This window comes from Nomascus leucogenys, chromosome 12, assembly GCF_006542625.1.
Source record: "Nomascus leucogenys isolate Asia chromosome 12, Asia_NLE_v1, whole genome shotgun sequence".
In the NCBI taxonomy this organism is placed as follows: Eukaryota; Metazoa; Chordata; class Mammalia; order Primates; family Hylobatidae; genus Nomascus; species Nomascus leucogenys.
Genome location: NC_044392.1, coordinates 30499587 through 30522261, shown reverse-complemented (window position 1 = coordinate 30522261; position 22675 = coordinate 30499587). Strand labels below are relative to the sequence as shown.

At 43.4% G+C, this 22675-nt stretch overlaps 1 protein-coding gene across 3 annotated transcripts in view; it reads left to right on the top strand.

Moving 5' to 3' along the window:
• The window catches only part of FMO1 (flavin containing dimethylaniline monoxygenase 1), a 44940-nt gene that overhangs the window by 6296 nt on the left and 15969 nt on the right, over positions 1-22675 (top strand). For 2 of the 3 annotated variants that reach the window (XM_003258870.3, XM_012510996.2), the window contains exons 2-3: positions 9085-9222; positions 19840-20028. In XM_003258870.3, the coding sequence (XP_003258918.2) occupies positions 9091-9222; positions 19840-20028 (321 nt within the window). In that variant the 5' untranslated portion in view covers positions 9085-9090. The remainder of the gene's footprint in view (positions 1-9084; positions 9223-19839; positions 20029-22675) is intronic. The other variant, XM_003258871.3, reaches the window with a different exon arrangement.

Sequence of the window (22675 nt, the reverse complement as noted above, 5' to 3'; positions counted from 1 at the left end):
GTGCTTCTTCAAAATTTTAAAATAACTCAGAATGCCGCTGCAGTTTGGGAATGACATGCCTCACCTCATGTTTTGACCTCTCATGATCTATTGTCCTACTAAACCAAAGCGGACACTCAATCTCACTTCAGTAAATTATATATTTGCATTTTACAACTTTAAAGAAGGGGAAGCAGTATAAAATTCACAAAAAAGCATAGTAGTTTCTAACCCTGTAGTTAAAAATCAGTCACTTTTATACAACCAATAGTGATTTCCTAACTCATTTAGTAATTTTATGTTGCTTAAGTTATTTTACTTGTTTTTTTCACTCAATTTCACCCATTGACATCTACCTTCCTAATTTAGTCCTATTTTCTTATTTTTATCACTTATTTCTTTTATATTTAGTCAGCTTTACTGAGGCTTTTCTCATTAAAATAATAATTTATTTTAAAACTTCCAACAAAGGAATGGCCAAATTTTTATTAAATATCTATGCTGGGGTTCAATCAGGCTGGTGGGAAAAATATTAAAGATAGTTATGGAGATAGACACAAAGCTTCTTGGAAGGCGAGAAGTTTGCATAACTTCAGTAATAGATTGTTGAGGCATCTGATCTTACCTTTAGTTAAAAAATTAAAGTAGTAAAAGGAAGCAGGTGTTTACCTAGTACTTTTACTCATATGATTTAAACTAACTTTGATGTACGAGTGCTTAACTGCTTTTTACTCAGGAAGTCCATAATATCAATTACCCTCTAATGGTGTTGACTCAAGCTTCTGTTAATTAATCTTACTGAATAAATGTGAGTCTGACTAGCTGATCAGGGATAAGTCGCAACTGTTTACAGGACTCAGCAGGCAGCCCATAAGTGGCTCGGACCCTCAGCTGGACTGGCAGAGCAGAATATCTGTGTGTCAATGTACGTTTATTCATCCATTGCTGGGTCAGGGGTCTGCAAGGGACAGACTCCCCGCAGCTGCTGCCCCCTCGAGAGGAGCACTGCCGCAGTTGGTACCCCGTGTAAGGGGCACTGCCACAGTAATGACTTACTGATTACTCACTGACTTGACCGTGCTGGTTCTTTCTTCACCTTCGTTTTCGGGTGGTTCGTCGCGTTTCCTTCACAGCATTCCTCACAGTTCCTCACACAGTGCCTCACATGGGGCACCAGCTGGGGCAGCACTCCTCTCGAGGGGGCACCAGCTGTGGGGAGTCTGTCCCTTGCAGACCCGTGATCCAATGACCGATGAATAAAGCACGCAGACACACAGATATTCTGAGGGTCCCAGCTGTTTACAGGCTCCCGGCCGAGTCGCAACTGTTTACAGGGCTCAGCAGGGAGCCTGTAAGTGGCTCGGACCCTTAGCTGGACTGGCAGAGCAGAATATCTGTGTGTCAATGTACTTTATTCATTCATCCCGTGGTCAGGGGTCTGCAAGGAACAGACTCCCCGCAGCTGGTGCCCCCTCGAGAGGAGCACTGCCGCATATCCACACAAGGAGCAATAACATTTTTAATGTTGTCTTTGCATTTGCACGTGAAATCACACTCCAATAAACAGTGGTGGCATGTCAGTGTGCTTTTCACCCCAACAAAATCCCCCATAAAGTGCTATCCATCACTCTGTCTAAATGCAAAGCAGTCACTAACAAGAAATTATTTTTAGTTTAAATAAGTGGCGTAGAGAGACAAAACTTTTTCTAAAGAAGCACACTTAAATGTTTTAAACCACTTTGGTTTCCTCCAGGCCTCTCAGGTAGGCATGACCAGCTACGGGATGTGATGCCAGATCCTCTGATCCCACCCCAGGCCCTGCCCCTGCCCTCCCACGAATGGTTAATATATATATATAAATATCCATTTTAGTAGTGACATTCCCAGAGAGCCCCAGAGTTGTCAAGCTCCTTTCTGCCAGGGTGGGGGTTCAGCCTGTCCTGTCACCTGTGGGGTGCCTGTTGGCAGCCTCTCACCCTGTGCTTACTAATACACTCCCTTCCCCATACCCATCAACACTGGACCAGCTGGCCTCGTCTCTTTCCCTGGGGCCAAAATTTAGGGGCCTCAGCCCCCAGCCATGCCACTCCTTCTTCCACCTGGCCTGTTCTGTCCCTGAGCCCCGTGCCCTCCATCCATTCCATGGCTGAGAGTCAGTGATGCTGCCTCTGCCTTCTGATGCTGAACTGGCCTTGCTTCTACAAGTACACTTCTCCCACAGCTGTGGCTGCAGGTGAGAGGTGACAGCGTGCTGGCAGCCCTCGCAGCCCTTGCTCACTCTCGGTGCCTCCTTGGCCTTAGTGTCCACTCTGGCCATGCTTGAGGAGCCCCTTCAACTGGCTGCTGCACTATGGGAGCCCCTTTCTGGGCTGGCAGAGGCCAGAGCCAGCTCCCTCAGCTTGCGGGGAGGTGTGGAGGGAGAGGTGCGGGGTGCTTGCGAGTCAGCGGGAGTTCCGGGTGGGCATGGGCTCGGGGGGCCCCACATTCAGAGCGGGCTGGCTGGCTCCACCTGCCCTGGGCAGTGAGAGGCTTAGCACCCGGGCCAGCAGCTGCGGAGGGTGTGCCAGGTCCCCCAGTAGTGCCGGCCCACCGCGCTACACTCAATTTCTCACCAGGCCTTAGCTGCCTCCCTGCGGGGCAGGGCTCGGGATCTGCAGCCCGCCATGCCTGAGCCTCAACAAACCGCCCCCTGCCACTCCCAGGCTCCCGCCTCCCGCCGTGGGCTCCTGCCCCCACGGAGCCTCCCCGACCAGTGCTGCCCCCTGCTGCATGGCGCCAGGTCCCATCCACAGCCCAAGGACTGAGGAGTGCCAGCGCACAGTGTGGGACTGGCAGGCAGCTCCACCTGTGGCCCTGGTGCCGAATCCACTGGGTGAAGCCAGCTGGGCTCCTAAGTCTAGTGGGGACTTGGAGAACCTTTATGTCTAGCTAGGGGATTGTGAACACACCAATCAGTACCCTGTGTCTAGCTTGGGGTTTGTGAATGCACCAATTGGCACTCTGTATCTAGTTAATCTGGTGGGGACTTGGAGAATGTTTATGTCTAGCTAAGGGATTGTGAATGCAGCAATCAGCACTCTCTGTCTAGCTCAGGGTTTGTAAATACACCAATGGACACTCTGTATCTAGCTAATCTAGTTGGGAGGTGGAAACTTTTGTGTCTAGCTCAGGGATTGTAAATGCACCAATCAGCACCTGTCAAAACTGACCAATCAGCTTTCTGTAAAACAGACCAATCAGCTCTCTGTAAAATGGACCAATCAGCAGGATGTGGGTGGGGCCAGATAAGAGAATGAAAACAGGCTGCCCCACCCAGCAGTGGCAACCCGCTTGGGTCCCCTTCCATGTTGTGTAAACTTTGTTCTTTTTCTCTTTGCAATAAATCTTGCTGCTGCTCACTCTTTGGGTCCACACTGTGTTTATGAGCTGTAACACTCACTGCGAAGGTCTGCAGCTTCACTCCTGAAGCCAGCAGGACCACGAACCCACCAGGAGGAGCAAACAACTCCAGATGCGCCACCTTAAGAGCTGTAACACTCACCGCGAAGGTCTGCAGCTTCACTTCTGAGCCAGCAAGACCACAAACCCACCAGAAGGAAGAAACTCCAAACACATATGAACATCAGAAGGAACAAACTCTGGACACACCGCATTCAAGAACTGTAACACTCACCGCAAGGGTCCGTGGCTTCATTCTTGAAGTCAGTGAGACCAAGAACCCACCAATTCTGGACACACGGAGACTTACAGGGAGGGGCCTGTGGCAGCTGCCACCACAACCACAGCTGCACTGTGCTCACCACACATCTGGGGCAGCCTTTTCTGGCAGAGGCCCTCATGTTTTCTCATTTTCCATTCCTCTCACTGTGGCTAAGGGGTGGGTGTGAGGGGACAGAAGAGGGAGGGCTGCCTACCACAGTCTGGGGCTTCAGGAATATGAGTTTGTTGATTTAAGTGAATCTCAGTCTTTAAAATAAAAAAATCAGTTTGATTTCATATAATCGTCAGTACTTGAAGGAGTGGTTGGAAGCATGAATTTTGATCTGAGAGTGAAGCTGATACTGATATTGTGCGCCTCCCCATTCATGTGCTCTCATGTTGGCTTTTCTCACGTTTGACAACTCAAATGGGAACATCGTGATATACCAAGCAGATCTGAACTGAAAACTTATAAAAACAAAAAACCTTTCAGGGTGTCTTTGAAACCGACTTGGTGTCCTTTTTTCTTTCCCTGTCTTATCATCATTCTTATATTTTCCTACTCATTTCCTTCACTTTCTAAATCACAATCATTAAATACACATTCCTAGTTTACCCCATGGCTCTGATTCCAGATATACTGTGACTTTGTCTTCATAAATAAACCCAAAATTTTCAAGGCAGATATCCACAAAAATACCAAATTAAACCCTCTACCTGTCCCATGAAAAGCTCAAAAGACTGCCAGGCATGGTGGCTCATGGCTGTGGTCCCAGCTACTTTGGGATGCAGAGGCAGGAGGATCACATGAGCCCAGATGTTCAAAACTAGCCTGGGCAACATAGTGAGACCTCATCTCCTTAAAAAATAATAATAAAGGAGGCCGAGGCAGGTGGATCACCTGAGGTCGGGAGTTCGAGACCAGCCTAACTGACATGGAGAAACCCCGTCTCTACTAAAAATACAAAAGTAGCCAGGCGTGGTGGTGCACACCTGTAATTTCAGCTACTCAGGAGGCTGAGGCAGGAGAATTGCTTGAACCCAGGAGGCAGAGGTTGCAGTGAGCCGAGATCCTGCAATTGCACTCCAGCCTGGGCAACAAGAGCAAAACTCCATCTCAAAAATAATAATAATAAGGAAAAGCCCCAGGGAGATTTACTGCTCAGAGAAGTCTGACTACATTGGTCCAGCTGAGGTATGGTGGTGGCCCAGGGAGAAGGCTTCTGTTTATTGGATGTTTAACAAAAAGTTGTGTACTTTTTAAGACTAGTCAAGTACAGTAGTGAGAAGGGGGGAAGAAGTAGAACAAGGAGTTCAATCTGTAACTCTGTAACTGTGAACAATCAATTGAATTAGCGCACTACGTTTGGACTAGCCAATAAAAGGTAATTTTGAGGAAGGAATCTTTGACCTAGGATATTAGCTTACAGCAAATTTTTACTGAGTTAACTCTTTTTTTTAATGGAGTCTTGCTCTGTCACCCAAGCTGAAGTGCAGTGGCACAATCTCGGCTCACTGCAACCTCCATTTCCCAGGTTCAAGCAATTCCCCTGCCTCAGCCTCCCAAGTAGCTGGGATTACAGGTGCACACCACCATGCCTAGCTAATTTTTTTGCATTTTTCGTAGAGACAGGGTTTCATCATGTTGGCCAGCTGGTTTCGAACTTCTGACCTCAAGTGATCTGCCCACCTTGGCCTCCCAAAGTGCTAGGATTACAGGCATGAGCCACCACCCCTGGCCTGAGTTAATTTTTAAATTGAAATGGATATAAGATGATAAATGAATTCATTTTACCCATCACAAAATCAACCCATTGCCAAATAGTAACACAACAACTATTATAGACCAAGTGTGTTGTTAGGAGCTACAAGAAAATAAGATATGAGCCAAAGAAAATGCCTACTTTGGGGAAACATATACCTTATACATAGAGAAGACTAATAGACATGATCAGTTCATCAACAATGTCTTATGGATGATACACTGTGGTTGGTCTAGTAGTCAAGAGTAAGGCAAGCTTACTGTGGGGTCAACCAGCTTCACACACCTCTGTGACCACCTCCAGCCCCTACTCTCAGTGCTCCCTAACTCTAGAGCCCACTTTCTTCCCTTCTCTGCCCACTGAAGTCTATTCATCCTTCAAAATCTGGAGCAAATAGTAATCCTCTGTGTTGTTTTCCTACCAACCCATTGTCAGAATTGGCACCTCTTTCTTTGTGCTCTTATTGCAATTTGTACATAAGACATACTTCTGTCTTAGCATCTTACACAGAATCTTCTAATTATATATTTTCACGTCTGACTTCTCTACCAGACTGATTGCTGCTCTAGAGAAAGCATCATGCCTTATTCTTCCTTTGCAATCCCAATACACAACCTTGGGCTTAGCAATATAGAAGCCACTGAGTGTTTGATGCCTGAACTCATCAGAGAATGAATCACAGATCTGAGTTGATAGAATCTTATAGGGCATTTCGTTTCACCCTCTATATGATCTGTTAATCTGCTTATAATACCTCCAAATAGTTGTCATCTAGATGCTGCTTGAATAAAGCCAATTTTAGAGCTTGAAATGCTGGAAGGTGCTATAAGCAAAAATGCACCTTTTCAATTCCACCGCTGGCCATAATTCTAATCTTTCTCTCCACGTTGATCCTTCAAATGTTTAAAGGCAAATGTTTACATTACTGAGTCAGGTGCTTAGATTAAGAGACTACTTAGATCCTCTTTTGCAAAGTGAGCCCAGGGCAGTTCAGTCCCTTGCTCAAGGTCTCCACAGCTAGCTCACAGCAGATCCAGGTCTCCAGCTGTACTTCCCTCTGCTCCAGGCACTTAGAAGCACCAGCCAGGTGCTTTCAGTCAACAGTGAGTAACTGAAACTACATTCTAGTCAAGGAAATATATAACACTGGTCCTTTCTACACTAGGAGCCCATTCCTTCTGTCTGGGACACCCTTCTGGACATCCTGGCAGGATAAACACTACTAGCCTTTCTCCAGGGGAATAACACCCCCCTCTACTGGCCTCCTCTCTAGTTTCAGGGGAGATAGGAAAATTGCCTCACCCTCTTTCTCGACCCAGCTCATGGAAATGGCTCCTCACCCTCCCCTAACACAAAGAACCTGCTTTCTTTCCTTCTGTCCTGCTGTGGGCACTAATGTCATGCTATGGTCAGACCTGCTGTCTTTATAGAGCCAGCATGCTTCTGTGCACAACTGCCAATATCATATGTATATATGCAATACTCTTTTTCCTGGAATTGTTTTTCTCATAAAAGTGGATATTCTTTATCGAATGGCTACTATGTCGTTCAAAAATGAGTAGCATTCGGCCAGGCGCAGTGGCTCACACCTGTAATCCCAGCACTTTGGGAGGCTGAGGCAGGCGGATCATGAGGTCAGGAGATCGAGACCATCCTGGCTAACATGGTGAAACCCCGTCTCTACTAAAAATACAAAAAATTAGCCAGGTGTGGTGGTGGGCACCTGTAGTCCCAGCTACCCAGGAGGCTGAGGCAGGAGAATGGCGTGAACCTAGGAGGCGGAGCTTGCAGTGAGCCCAGATCTCACCACTGCACTCCAGCCTGGGCAACAGTGCAAGATTCCATCTCAAAAAAAAAAAGAGTAGCATTCTATCCCACCTTGCGAGTGAGTAAATTGAGGCTCAAAAGGGGTAAGTCATTTTCCTATATCACCAAGTTGACTCATGATAGAGCAGGATTCTAAAACACATTTGTCCACCCCCAATACCCATACTTCAACTGCCTCTCTAAATGTGGGGTCACCTTACTCCTGTTGGGCCCAGAGAGGGGGAAATTATACAAAGTTTTTTATTTTATAGTGCCCTTCAGGGCCTAAATCATGACTTCCCCTAGAAGGGATCCACTAGTTCTTCCCCAGTAAATTATATCCAGTTGCTATGGAAAGCAACCAGCCCTGCTACACTTTTACATGTTGCTTGAAAAAAGAGGACCTTTTTATTTCATTAAAAAAAGTTGAGTATTTTAGTCTGTATAGTTAAGACTAAAATATTGAATATTTTAGTCTCTATAGTTGAGCTGCTTCTCTCAGGTTCCTAATCCAAAAAAAACAAAAGAGGCATATCCAGCTTTGAGAAGAGAGTTCACCTGTGAAATAAAAAATAGCAAATTTTTAGAAAAATTATGTCTTTGGGGGCACTGCACTTAAGAAACTTAGGGAGATAAAACTGTCACAAAAACATATTGGGAGAAAAGCTAACATCACATAATTTAGTGATAAATGTGTACGCTACTGACCAGAAATGCTATAGGAATTAAAAGAACAGAGGCTCATTGATGTGAAAGGCAGATACCAATTCTTGGAAATGCTTTTAAAGTTTCAATAACTTACAGCTACTGAGCACTTACTATGTGCCAGGAGCTATTCTGAGACACTTTACATTATTAACTCACTTGATTCCCACAAAACACTTCAAGGAAGCTACTATTGTTTTCTTTATATTTGTGATGCACAGAAGGGTTAATCTGTCCAAGATTACACCATCGTAAGTGATGGAGCCGGGCTTTATCTCAGGCAGCCTGGATCCAGAGCCTGGTTGCTTAATCAATGCACTCTATTGCCTCTCGGTGTTCTTACACATGTGTGTTATTAACACATGGCCTGGTGCCAGAAGATTCTCTGGCCCATCCCAGTGGTGACTGTGCCATGTGCCCTGGAGGTGAATCAGTATCCAATTGAGAGGGGAGGGATGGCTCTGCATGCCTACCTTTCTACCACAAACCCTCCCTGGCAGACACGCTCTCTCTCTCCCACTGGTGACCATCACTGGTGACCTGTGAAAGGGACACACCAACAGCACAGCTGGGGCCCTGGCATTGTGCCAGGGGCAGGATCACACAGGGCAATGCCGCAGTAGCACCTGTGGTGCCACAGGTGTGGTGACTCCTGATCTCAACTCCACCCCACCAGCTGCTGTGTGGTGTTGTGTCAGGTCACCACACCAATCAGAGCTTCACTTTTATATGTGATAAAGAGATTGTGTCTGACAAGGTGACCTTTTCCTAGTCTGCTGATCTATGCAGTTCTAGGGCCGCAGAATGGAAACTAGAGGCAGCAGCGCAATCTGAAGTGCAAGACTATCCAGTAAAAGGTCCAATTCCAGCAGCTCTGTCAGAAGCTACAGCCTTGACAACTGTACTAACATTTGGCACCGGTGCTGCATGAGGGTCGGGAACGTACCAAGCACAGGGTTAAACAGTGACCTGAACATTTTCCTTCCCACATTCACACACCAGAGACCCGCTACAGAAGATTCAAACTGAGCAAATCGCCTAATCTTCCAAATTCTTTTTCCTGGCTTGTTAGAGCAGCCAAGGATGGGGTGGAGCTTGTGAATAAAAAGCCTGCTTCATTTTCCCCACGCAGGAGAACATGGCCAAGCGAGTTGCCATTGTGGGAGCTGGGGTCAGCGGCCTGGCCTCCATCAAGTGCTGTCTGGAAGAAGGACTGGAGCCTACCTGCTTTGAGAGGAGCGACGACCTTGGCGGGCTGTGGAGATTCACCGTAAGTGGGGTTTCAACAACTTTGTCTGTCTATTGGAGAATGGCTTGGCAGCTGGGAAATTATATCTGTGCTTCTTTCACAAGGGTTGGTGGCCTTGAGGAAGGTTAGAAATGTCTGCTGAACAGGGGGCCACGAGGAGCCATTGAAATTGTAAAAGAAACAGGACACGGGTGAGCTTGGGTGGAAGTCAGGACAGACTTGTACACTTTATCTAGAGCCAAGGGGAAGAAGTGTTTCCAAAGATGCCCACGAAATGTGGAAGAGAATGGAGTAACTGGGCCAGGCCAGGAAAGCACAGGGGGAGAGAAGCAGGACCAGGGCATCTGAAGCAGGGCCAGAGACAGCAGTGTTAGGAGCAAGAGCAAGAATTTCAGCCTCTGCCTGAAAGACTGAGCTGCTTGTACCTCCCTCTTTTCCCAGCCTGGCTCCGTCTGCATTACAGACTCAGGGCTCTGTGTAGGATGAGCTCCATAATCAAGGTCCTGCTGACCTGGCAATCCCAGTGCAGGCCAAGAACAAACAGAAGTAAAGAATGTGAGTTTCGAGTCTTTTTTTTGTTCCCTGAGCAGAAGAAAAGTAATATACTCAAGTCTCAGCAGGGTTACTGCCTGGATCGGAGAAAGGAATGAAGGCGTGAGGACCGAGGAAAGGGGACTATAAAGCCCAACCTTGCCTGGCCTGGGGCCCCACGAGATCACAAGGGCCCTTCTTAAAGCCATTTAAACCCTGAAGCCAGGCAGGGAAAATGTTCTCTGAACTCCATGGCTCAGTCAGGGAAACGTTTGCATCCAATCTTTCCAGAGTTTCTATTTTCCCTCCTTTTGAGCAAAAACATTTCCCATGAGCTTTAAATTTGCTGAGGAGAAAGCTGTCAGAGTGAAAAGAAGCAAGGTATCAGATAGCCCTGCCTCAGATCCCCGAGGGGCTGAGAGAAAGACACAGCATTTCTCTATTACAGAAGGATGGAATTTGGAACTGAAATAAAGTAATTATTTTCTAGCTCAGTGAGTAAAACTCCAGAGAGGACAAGGTTACTAGTTTAGTCACAGTCCTCCAGCATAGGCAGCTTGGCTCACATAAAGAACTGCATATCTTAAAGTGTACTCACCAAATGTGATCATCAATGCATGGAGACCGCCAAAGAGGACGAGGTAAAAAAGCATGCCTCTTCTCAGGAATCAAACCACATATGTTCCAACAGGATGGCAGAAACCTGACACCTAGGCCAAAAATCTCCCCACTCCCATGTCCATCGAAGACATTACTAATCAAACATGATGGCTTTCCCCTAGGGAGCCTCAGAATCCTTCTTAACATTATTCCAAACAAGCATACCTAATCAGTCAGGGTCAGGAGTTGGCTTGAAAGATGAAACTGCCTAACTAGATTAGCAGAGTTATTTGACTAAAGTAATCTCAGTCAAAACAAACTAAACCTAAAGATCAAAAGCAGTACTTAGCCTCTTGCAACACCAGACATAAATGCTCCTTGTATAGGTCACAGTCACCTAATCATTAACACTAAAAATCATTGATCTAAGAATCAAGAGAAATGGGTCTGGATCCAGCTGGGCCCGTTTCCAGCTGTGTGACACAGGTAGGTCAAACACCAGTGCACAAAGCACAAAACACTGTGGGGGACACAAAAATGAGAAGGATTCACCCTGCCCTCAGGAGCTGTCAGGTAGATGGAAGAAGGCTAGGATTCTGCAAGTCAGAAACAGCTCTGTGAGAATTTCATTGAGAGCAGGATGATAGCCACATTTAGGAAGCCAGAAAAGGCTTCACTGAAGAGGTAGTGTGTGACGGACTTTGAAAAATTTCAACAGGTAGACAAGATTGAGCAGAAGACACCAGGGAGGGTAGGGACAGTAAAGAAAAAGTACTGGGCATATTCAGAAAATAAAAATAGCTTTTTGGTGCATAAGGTACATGTTAAGAGGAAGAATAGGAGGGAAAAGGGTGGCTGCATGTTTGGGCAAGGGGTTTATACTCAGTTTTAAAAGCAATAGGTAATGAGGAACAAAATTCAGGAGATTTCCTGGTTGTTGTGTTTGTTTTGTTTGCATGATAGGAAGACCCAAAGATTTTTGTAGGCAAATAGAAACTATCTGGATGGCCAGAAATAACTGAGCACATAAATCCAAATTGAGACACAATCCTGGCAGGAAAAGGGAGGAGTGGAACTGTAGGTACCAGTGGAAGGGTTAACCCTGGCAAGGTGGGGAGACAAGAGATACACCCTCCCCAGAGATTGGAGGGGAAGGGAAGATGAACATGGAAGAGAAATTTTGAGGTAGAGGAAGAAGATATAAGAGCATGCACACCAGAGTCCTCAATTCTATCGAGAAAATATGGCACCTGCAGAGGGTGAAGAGGGTGTGGAGGTGGCAAATGGGGTTGGAGAATTAGAAAAATAGAGAAGGTCAGCCAGGCATGGTGGCTCACACCTGTAATCCCAGCACTTTGGAAGGCCGAGGTGGACAGATCACCTGAGGTCAGGAGTTCGAGACCAGCGTGGTCAACATGGCGAAATCCCATCTCTACTAAAATATGAAAATTAGCCAGGCATGGTGGCATGCACCTGTAATCCCAGCTACTCAGGAGGCTGAGGCAGGAGAATCGCTGGAACCTGGGGGACGAGATTGCACCACTGCACTCCGGCCTGGGTGACAGAGAAAGACTCCATCTCAAAAAAAAAAAAAAAAACAGAATATTGTGGAGAATGCAATAGGACATCAAAAAGATGAGTAAGAGGAACATCAAGCAGTAGCCAAGGTAAGATGGCACCCAATTTACAAGTCATTCCAGCCCTATTACCTCATTTATAAAATGAAAACATGGGACCAGTATGAAACACATATAAAAGCTGAATTAGTAAGGGGCTTAGGAAAATCCACCCTCACCTTCATGCAGCAGCCTTCTCTTGACACTGCAGCCTTTTTAGGTGCCTCTGTAATACCTTGAGATTTCTCTAAAGCTTGACTGGAAATTCCTAAACTAGGCAACCTTGAAGGTGCCTTCAGCTCTAATATGCGATGAGTCTCCTGAGTCTTTCTAGAGACATTGGTTTCCCTCCTTCCCCAACACACACAGGCACACACACACACAGGCACACACACACACAGGCACACACACACACAGGCACACACACACACGACACACACACACACACAAAATGTTAGAGATGTCTTTGCACTCAAGGTAGATGGCCCATTTAAAACCTGTAGAATCAAAAACCCTGCCCTGGCAATGGCTGTGCTTGCTAGAAAGTGTTCAACAGGGAATTCTTACTGCCTTAGGGTGGAAGGGACCATAATGCAAAAGTAGAAAGGCAAATTGCAGACATCCAATAAAACACATGTGGTGACAGTTTCCATTTCCAGATAGGGAGAGGGCCCAGAGAATATAGACATTATAAATTACTGCATTTTGGCCAGGGGCGGTGGTTCACGCCTATAATCCCAGCTCTTAGGGAGGCAGAGGCAGGAGGATAGCTTGAGCCCAGGAGTTCAAGACCTGCCTGGGCGATATAGCAAGACCCCGTTCCGTTCTCCATAAAAAGAAAAAAAAAGACAAAAATAAATAAATAAATTACTGCATTTCATCAGATACTCACAGTGTCGTGACTCTGGCCTCTCCCAGCTACCACAGTTTTAAGGAAAAGAGAGATAAGGCATGAGTTACAATGAAAACGAAAGAACATCATACACTAGGGAAGGAGAGAGGGTGGAAACCACTGAAAAGAAAACTGCTGCAGTGATAAAGAACCACTTCTGACCCAAGTAGAGGCTGGACATGTGTGTGGAACACTTCTCAGACTCTTGAGAGGGAGGGGAGGCTTAGGAAAGTAACACTGTAGGTTGACTATCACCGTTATAAAGTGATACTTGAAACAAAATTTGAGGAATTATCATCAAATATTACTTTCAGAGAATTTTAGTATAGGAAGAGAACTTGGAGAATTAGAAAAATAGAGAAGGTCAGCCAGGCACAGTGGCTCACGCCTGTAATCCCAACACTTTGGAAGGCCGAGGTGGACAGATCACCTGAGGTCAGGAGTTCAAGACCAGCCTGGTCAACATGGCGAAATCCCATCTCTACTAAAAATAAGAAAATTAGCCAGGCATGGTGGCACGTGCCTGTAATCCCAGCTACCCAGCTACCCAGCTACCCAGTCTTCAGGTAAAAGCACACAGACATCATCTAGAGGTGACTAACAGTACTGTGGGCTAGAAGCACACTGTGCTACATCCTTCACCTCCCTGTAACATTTGCTGGGGCCCAGTAACCCTCCCTAGAATGATATCTTCCTCATGTGCATCCAGTTCTTTTCCTCGGCACATGCACGCTTTCATTTATTCAACAAACATTGATTGAAACCCTACTATATGCCTTACATACCACATTTTTTACATTCAGTGAGGGCAATGATGAAGTGTAAAAATACTTCACACTTTTAAATCACTGAAGAATAGTTCCTCAACTATTTCTTCTTTAGGTTTGGTAAATCTGATTCCTGTAAACTTTCATTAAAAGCCTTATTTCTAAAACATCTATTCGTATATTCAATAAACATTTTTTAATTACTATCATCCTAGTGGGGTACCCCTGACAGGCCCCTATCCTCATGGAGCTTGCATTCTTGGAGGTTCCTCAAATTTCCTCTGAGGTTTCCACAGCTCTCCTGCGATATAGACCCAGAAACTGGATCCTGCCCTCCAGTGAGAGTCTGACTCTCACTAAGCAGAAGGGGCAACAAAGTAAAATGGGTGCCAGCTGTTTTAAGGAAATGAAAAGAAGGAAGAAATTAACATTCTTGGAGAACAGGAGACGTGAATGTTGTGCATATAGAGAGAAGGTCTCTATTTAGGGGTGAATTTTATTATCAATTTATATCTGTTTTTAAAATGAGAAAGAAAAGAACTGACCTGACAAAATTTTCTTCCCATTGCCTACACTCCTGCCTGAAGGATACAAGCTCAAGAAAGTAAATTTCTATGGTAGCTGTGAAAGAATAATACAAATAATGATTAATATTATTGACAGCCTAGAGGCATTGTTCCATTAGTACCATTAGCATGATACCATTGCTTCATTGTTCCATTTGCATGATAGCTATCACTCCAATTTCTCCTAGGGGCTATGTAATATTGCAGTTCCAGCATATAGATATGGCAACTGAGAGAAGTTAAGAAAATTCCCAGATCACCCAGCTAAAAACATAGAGCTTGAGTATGAACTCAGGCAGTCTGACACTGAGGCCTATTCTGTTAAGAACTACATTGCATGCATTTCTGGAGTCTGTTTCACAGCTCAAGAATCAGGCAAATCCTGGGCTGTGTCTCAAGAAGTCCCAGCAAGTGTCCCAGTGGTGATGGTGACCTCCCCACTGTGCTGCAGGACCAAAGCGGACAAAAAGGACAGAAACCCCTCTGCTCATGCTCTTAGTCTCTTCCCTCCTTCCACAGTTCAACCCTCCTCTCCTTTTTTCTCTACTCACTCATTTTTCTCTTCATGAAAACAAAAATCTTCTCCTAAGTGGCTCCATCCATTTTTAGAAGGCATGTGCTTCCACACTCAGAGTTCAAGGCAACTGGTGGACTACCCCCACCACCGGGTACAATTCCCAGAGTGTCTGCAGCACAGGTGGGAGGGTGCAGGGTAGGTGTTGAAGTCTGGCAGGGCCTGGGAATCACTGGGGCAGATTGCACAATGAGGCGAACACTGGAGGTAAGGGGCCAGGTCCCACCAATACCATTCAGAAGGGGCATGGGCTCATACTCCCTGTATATATGCTAAATACTCCAGACCTTTTCTATTGCCAGGAGAAACAATCAGTAGAAGGAAAGAGAGACAAGAGTAAGTATTGGTCTTAGATTTTATCCTAAGGGCTAAGTTTCCTCTCTAAGCTACAGTTTCTCATATATTAACATCTGTGATACATTATTTCACAACAGGCTTCAGTGTTTCCTGGAAGCGCTTCATCTTTCTGCCTTGAAAATTATCTTGCTACGTTTTGAGAAACAGAAGGGTTATTTTTCCCTCTATTTTTGTTAGTTCATTGGCCTTAAGTTCTCATAAAATAAATGGTTCCCTGGCTTATTCAGTTCCAATGAATTGCTGATATTTAAATATGCTATTACAAAATGCTTTAAAATTTTTAATTTGTATATATATATATATATACACACACAAAAATTTATATATATATATTAAATTTATATTTAAATATATAGAGAAAAATTATATTTTGGGTATATTGAGTTAAATAAAATATACTCTTAAAATTAATTTCACCTGTTTCTTTTTACTTTTTTAATGTGGCCACTGGTAAATTAAAAAGTGTTTATGTAACTGGCTAGCCATATGTAGAAAGCTGAAACTGGATCCCTTCCTTACACCTTATACAAAAATTAATTCAAGATGGATTAAAGACTTAAATGTTAGACCTAAAACCATTAAAACCCTAGAAGAAAACCTAGGCAATACCATTCAGGACATAGGCATGGGCAAGGACTTCATGTCTAAAACACCAAAAGCAATGGCAACAAAAGCCAAAATTGACAAATAGGATCTAATTAAACTAAAGAGCTTCTGCACAGCAAAAGAAACTACCATCAGAGTGAAAAGGCAACCTACAGAATGGGAGAAAATTTTTGCAACCTACTCATCTGACAAAGGGCTAATATCCAGAACCTACAATGACCTCAAACAAATTTACAAGAAAAAAAAACAACCCCATCAAAAAGTGGGCAAAGGACATGAACAGACACTTCTCAAAAGAAGACATTTATGCAGCCAAAAACCACATGAAAAAATGCTCATCATCACTGGCCATCAGAGAAATGCAAATCAAAACCACAATGAGATACCATCTCACACCAGTTAGAATGGCCATCATTAAAAAGTCAGGAAACAACAGGTGCTGGAGAGGATGTGGAGAAATAGGAACATTTTTACACTGTTGGTGGGACTGTAAACTAGTTCAACCATTGTAGAAGTCAGTGTGGCGATTCATCAGGGATCAAGAACTAGAAATACCATTTGACCCAGCCATCCCATTACTGGGTATATACCCAAAGGACTATAAATCATGCTGCTATAAAGACACATGCACACATATGTTTAATGTGGCACTATTCACAATAGCAAAGACTTGGAACCAACCCAGATGTCCAACAACGATAGACTGGATTAAGAAAATGTGGCACATATACACCATGGAATACTATGCAGCCATAAAAAATGATGAGTTCATGTCCTTTGTAGGGACATGGATGAAACTGGAAAACATCATTCTCAGTAAACTATCACAAGGACAAAAAACCAAACACTGCATGTTCTCACTCATAGGTGGGAAATGAACAATGAGAACTCATGGACACAGGAAGGGGAACATCACACTCCGGGGACTGTTGTGGGGTGGGGGGAGAGGGGAGGGACAGCATTAGGAGATACACCTAATGCTAAATGACGAGTTAATGGGTACAGCAAAACAACATGGCACATGGATACATATGTAACAAACCTGCACATTGTGCACATGTACCCTAAAACCTAAAGTATAATAATAATAAAAAAAAAGTGTTTATGTGGCGTCTATACATCCTATTGGGCATCCTAAAGCACTCTCACTCAAAATATGGTCCATGGGCCAGCAGCATCTGCATAGGAGCTTCTTATAAATGCACAATCTCGGACAGGGGCAGTGGCTCACGCCTGTAATCTCAGCAATTTGGGAGGCCGAGGCAGGCGGATCACGAGGTCAGGAGATCAAGACCATCCTGGCTAACATGATGAAACCCCATCTCTACTAAAAATACAAAAAAAAAAAAAATTAACAGGGCGTGGTGGCAGGCGCCTGTAGTCCCAGCTACTCGGGAGGCTGAGGCAGGAGAAAGTCGTGAACCCAGGAGGCGGAGCTTGCAGTGAGCCAAGATCGGGCCACTGCACTCCAACCTGGGCGACAGAGCGAGACTCCCTCTCCAAAAAAAATAAATAAATAAATGCACAATCTCAGGCTCACCCTGACTTACAGAGTCAGCATCCACACATTAATAAGACTACCCAAGCAATTCCTAACAAAATTAAAAGGCGCTGAGCTACAGAGCTGTGCTTCTCAAACAGTGAAGAACAATCAAGTTTTTTTCCAATTAATTGTAGACTATTGTCAAATATAATAAAAAAGAATACGACCAGGTGAGGTGGCTCACGCCTGTAATCCCAGCACTTTGGGAGGCCGAGGCGGGCAAATCACGAGGTCAGGAGATTGAGACCATCCCGGCTAACACAGTGAAATGCCGTCTCTACTAAAAATACAAAAAAATTAGCTGGGCATGGTGGTGGGCGCCTGTAGTCCCAGTTACTCGGAAGGTTGGGGCAGGAGAATGGCATGAACCCAGGAGGCAGAGCTCACAGTGAGCAGAGATCAAGCCACTGCACGCTAGCCTGGGCGACAGAGCAAGACTCCCATCTCAAAAAAAAAAAAAAAAAAAGAAAAAGAATCCTTAGAAAAATGAAAATGAAACAAACAAAAAATACAAAATTTAAATTTGAAATTTATAGAGTCGGAAATTATAAAATTAATTTCAGTAAGTGTCATTAAACAACATAGATATAAGGGAAAACAATTACAAAAAATGAACACATTGTTCTTTGAAAGTGTGCACATAGAGAATTGACACAGAGTCATCATTACCCTTGTAACTTTTTGCCAAACAAACAAATATTTTGTATGAAATTGCAGTTCTCCATGTTAAACACTGGTAGACATATTTTAAATACACATTTTTTTATATTACTATTTAAGGTCTTTAATATGACAATTAATCTTGCTTCCTGGTTGTCAATTTACCTAACCTGGTTTGAATGGTTGGCAATGCTCTTTGCAGGGGATAATGTGTATCTAAACTATTTCTAAACATTGCTTAACAGCAGTCAAAGTAGAGAAAGGAGGCTCACAGAGGTATGTTGATTGAAATGAGGAAGAGATTTTTAAACCAGTCTCAGCAAGTTCAGGGTTTTTTTTTTAACTGCTATCCAAAATGAAGCTGATAGTGCTACATTTTTTTAATGTATCTTCAGTCTTTTATCCATAGCCAGTTCAAATAACTTATACTGTAAGATTAAATATAAATAATCTTTCAATGAAAGAAAATGATTCCAGATTTTATGCACTTTTGGATAACAGTTTTCAAAATAACCTTAAAACATCGTACATGATAATACAGTCCTATGGCGTATGACTAGTACGCAACTCAGACTCATCACACAAGTTAGACAAAAACAAGACTGATTTATATCCTGTTCAACAAAACGGTGTCCACATGCTTACACACTGAGCAATGTCAAATTATTGCTATGAAAGTTTCTAAATGCTTACTCTTGATTTCTGTATTTATCCTGTAACAGACTAGTAACAAACCATTCATATCAGTATTGCTCTGCAGACTATATTTGAATAACACTGCTTTAGATATTCCAGCTGAATAAAATATCAAGATTTAAATAGTCATCTTTCTCAAGCATTTTAGCTGAGTCTGTGTGACAGGTGGGCCACAGACAAGCAGGTTGTAATCAACTCATCAGTCAATGAGATAAATAACATTAATTTAAACCACAGAGATATGTTTATAATTTTGTTATCTGTGATTGCTGTATATTTCAGACAGATACATGAATCTATATATGATATCAATTCATATCCTTTGCAGAAACAGAGAAAGCCCTCTCCATATGTGAGATTTATGTTCATGTTTCTACTTGTTCACATAAATTAAATAATTTTTATTTCACAGGAAAAATGAACTATACATATGCAAGATGGTAAATAATGTTAAAATACAAGAACCTTGCCACTGAAATCAGAATAATCCTCCATACTACTCTCCAAAAGACAGAGGCAATGTATATTAAAGACATTACTAAAACTGCTTACCATTCAACTTTGCAGTAGTCTTATGAGATATTGGTATTTGCTAGTTATTTGAGTAAAAACTGGGGGTGGGAAATTTGTTAGTGCTTTGCCACACATAGTTGTCCAATCTGGAAACCTTTGAGTGCTTCCTCTCTCAACCCGTAAATCTAATTGGGTTTGCAATCCTATGTGTTCTGCCTTACTGCCATCTCACAAATCTCACCTTTCTGGGTTCCAGCTGTCATTGCCTCTGCTCATGTCCTCATTAGCAATCAAGTGGATTTGTGTATTAGGCTCCTGGCTAGCGACCCCTTCCTTCCTTCCCAGCTCCCTCTAATTCACCTTTTGTAGAACCAGAGTTATCTCTCCAAAATTTAGAAGTGATATGAATCACTTCTATATTTAGAACATTCAGTAGATTGGCATAACCTTCCTGTAAAATCCAAATTCCTTAACTTTGGATACAAGATCCTTCATAATCTGAAACATCTTCTCCATAATCATTTCCAGAATACCCCATAAAACCAAATTACCTAGCAATTGTCCATCATTCAAATAAATCCTACTTCCTGATTCCCATGTATTTCTATATTCTCCTGTGCTTGGCAATGATACTGTGTGCATCTGGACAGGTGAGTTCTTCCCAGGCTTATTTATGAGCATGCAATGAATGTTCATGTGTGTGCACTGTTTGTACAGGAACATATTGAAGAAGGCAGAGCCAGTCTCTACAAGTCTGTGGTTTCCAACAGCTGCAAGGAGATGTCTTGTTACTCAGACTTTCCATTCCCAGAAGATTATCCAAACTATGTGCCAAATTCTCAATTCCTGGAATATCTCAAAATGTATGCAAACCACTTCGACCTTCTGAAACACATTCAATTCAAGGTAAGACACAAAACATCAATTAGTAGTCAGAAAGTATTTCCTACCTATTTTCTCTTATCTCTCCAGCCTAGCCCTGGGCTCTGTAGATGAGCTACTAAACTGGCAATATTAATGACACCTGGCTGTATTTATTTTCTCCCTATAATTACTCCCCACTTCAAGTAAATCTGGAGGTGGGGGTGGATACTTTGTGTAAAGATTCACAAGTGTAAAATTTTAGTTTGCAATACTTATATCCAAGTATCTTAGGGAACCTAAAAAATATCAAGCCACGTTTTCAGCTTCAGCCAAATGCCTGCCCACATGGACACTGAGAACTACCAGCCCCCTTCCCCAGTCTCCTGTTTGCTTTTTGTTTGTTTGTTTATTTGTTTGTTTTTGAGACAGGGTCTCACTTTGTTGCCCAGGCTGGAGTGCAGTGGCATGATCATGGCTCACTGCAGCCTGGACTTCCTAAGCTCAGGTGATTCTCCCACCTCAGCCTCCCAAGTAGCTGGGAACACAGGTGCACACCACCACACCCAGCTAGCCTTTTATATTTTGTAGCATTGGGGTCTCACCATGTTGGCCATGCAGTCTCAAACACGTGGGCTCAAGCAATCCTCCTGCCTTGGCCTCCCAAAGTGCTGGGATTACAGGCATGAGCCACTGCTCCCAGCTCCCGCTCTCTTCTTGACTATCCTTTTATAGGAATGGACATGTGCAGCGGCCCATACACAAGAGAACCTTGCTATGAGAAAGAAATCTTTTCTAGATATTCTTGAGAATAGAAAAATCTTCGAATATTGTTATTCTACAATACCCCCTTCCTCTCCCATTTCAGAGGTTGGAGACAGGAGGAAGGTAGTAGGACAGGGACAAATGAATAATATATCCTTTTTGTCCTTTTTTTCCCCTTTTTTTCCTCTGTTTCCTCTCCAAGAAACATATGAAAATCTATGTTTCCCTTCTCCTTTCTCCCTCCCCTATCAGAGATAAGGATGATGAGGAATTCACAGAGAATTATACACAGAAAGCAACACAAATGGAAACATTGACCAAAACAAGTGGAAAATAAAATTTGCATTCACATTCACGACCTTAAAAGTCCTCTGATATGGTTTGGCTGTGTCGCCATCCAAATCTCATCTTGAATTTCCATATGTTGTGGGAGGGACTCAGTGGGAGGTAACTGAACCATGGGGGCAGGTCTTTCCCATGCTGTTCTCCTGATAGTGAATAAGTCTCATGAGATCTGATGGCTTTATAAGGCAGAACTTCCCCGCACAAGCTCTCTCTTTGCTTGCTGCCATGCACATAAGATGTGATTTGCTCTTCTTTACCTTCCACCATGATTGTGAGGCTTCCCCAGCCACGAGGAACTGTGAGTTCTCCATTAAACCTCTTTCCTTTGTAAATTGCCCAGTCTCTGGTACGTCTTTATCAGCAGCATGAAAACTAATACAGTAAATTGGTACCAGTAGAGTGGGGAGCTGGTGAAAAGATACCAAAAAATGTAGAAGTGACTTTGGAACTGTGTAACCGGCAGAGTTTAGAACAGTTTGGAAGGCTCAGAAGAAGAAAGGAAGATGTAGGAAACTTTGGAACTTCCTAGAGACTTGCTGAATGACTTTGACCAAAATGCTGATAGTGATATGAACAATAAGATCCAGGCTGAGATGGTCTCAGATGGAGAGGAGGAACTTGTTGGGAACTGGAGCAAAGGTGACTCTTGTTATGGTTTTTTGTTTGTTTGTTTGTTTTAAAAAAAACCTCTGCAATTATTAGTTTATTAGTATCATCCAGGACTCAGATGTTCAGTATTCCTCCTGAAATTACATAAACAAATGCAAATGGAAAGAATCCAAGTCAAAATTATATAACAAAACAGCACTCCATCACAAAAGCATGTAAAATTACAATAACACTATTTTAAAATACTGGCACCTTAAGAAAACCATAATCTTGAAAATCAAAAAATTGCCAAATTGTTCCCTAAACTGCTAAGCAGATAAACATGACTAATGAATGAGTTTGTTTTGTAAAGAAAAATCATTCAAATAAATTGAATAATTCATCCTTAGATGCAAAATTTAAGTGTCTTCTTTCCTCCTATTTGGATTTATGAGGGGGCAAACCATAATATAGGAAAATATACGCTATTTTGAATGTGGCATCTTTGTTTCAAAAGCTGGCCCAATTAATTAAAAATACTTTTAAAGGAAAGTCTCATTTCCTGAGCAGTCCATATTTAAGGGATAAATGGGAAAAGACATCTATAGCCAGCATTTTCATAGTCTTCACTGAGACTAATGTCAACAAAAAATTTAATATGGCAGTCTTGTATTTTAAGTTCATGCTTTTGGGGATACATTCTCAGGTCTTTTCTTTTTTTGAGACGGAGTCTTGCTCTGTCCCCCAGGCTGGGGTGCAGTGGCAAGGTCTCGGCTCACTACAAGCTCCATCTCCTGGGTTCAAGCGATTCTCCTGCCTCAGCCTCCCGAGTAGCTGGGACTACAGGTGCCCGCCACCACGCCCGGCTAATTTTTTTGTATTTTTAGTAGAGACGGGGTTTCACCGTGTTAGCCAGGATGGTTTAGATCTCCTGACCTCGTGATCCACCCGCCTTGGCCTCCCAAAGTGCTAGGATTACAGGCATGAGCCACTA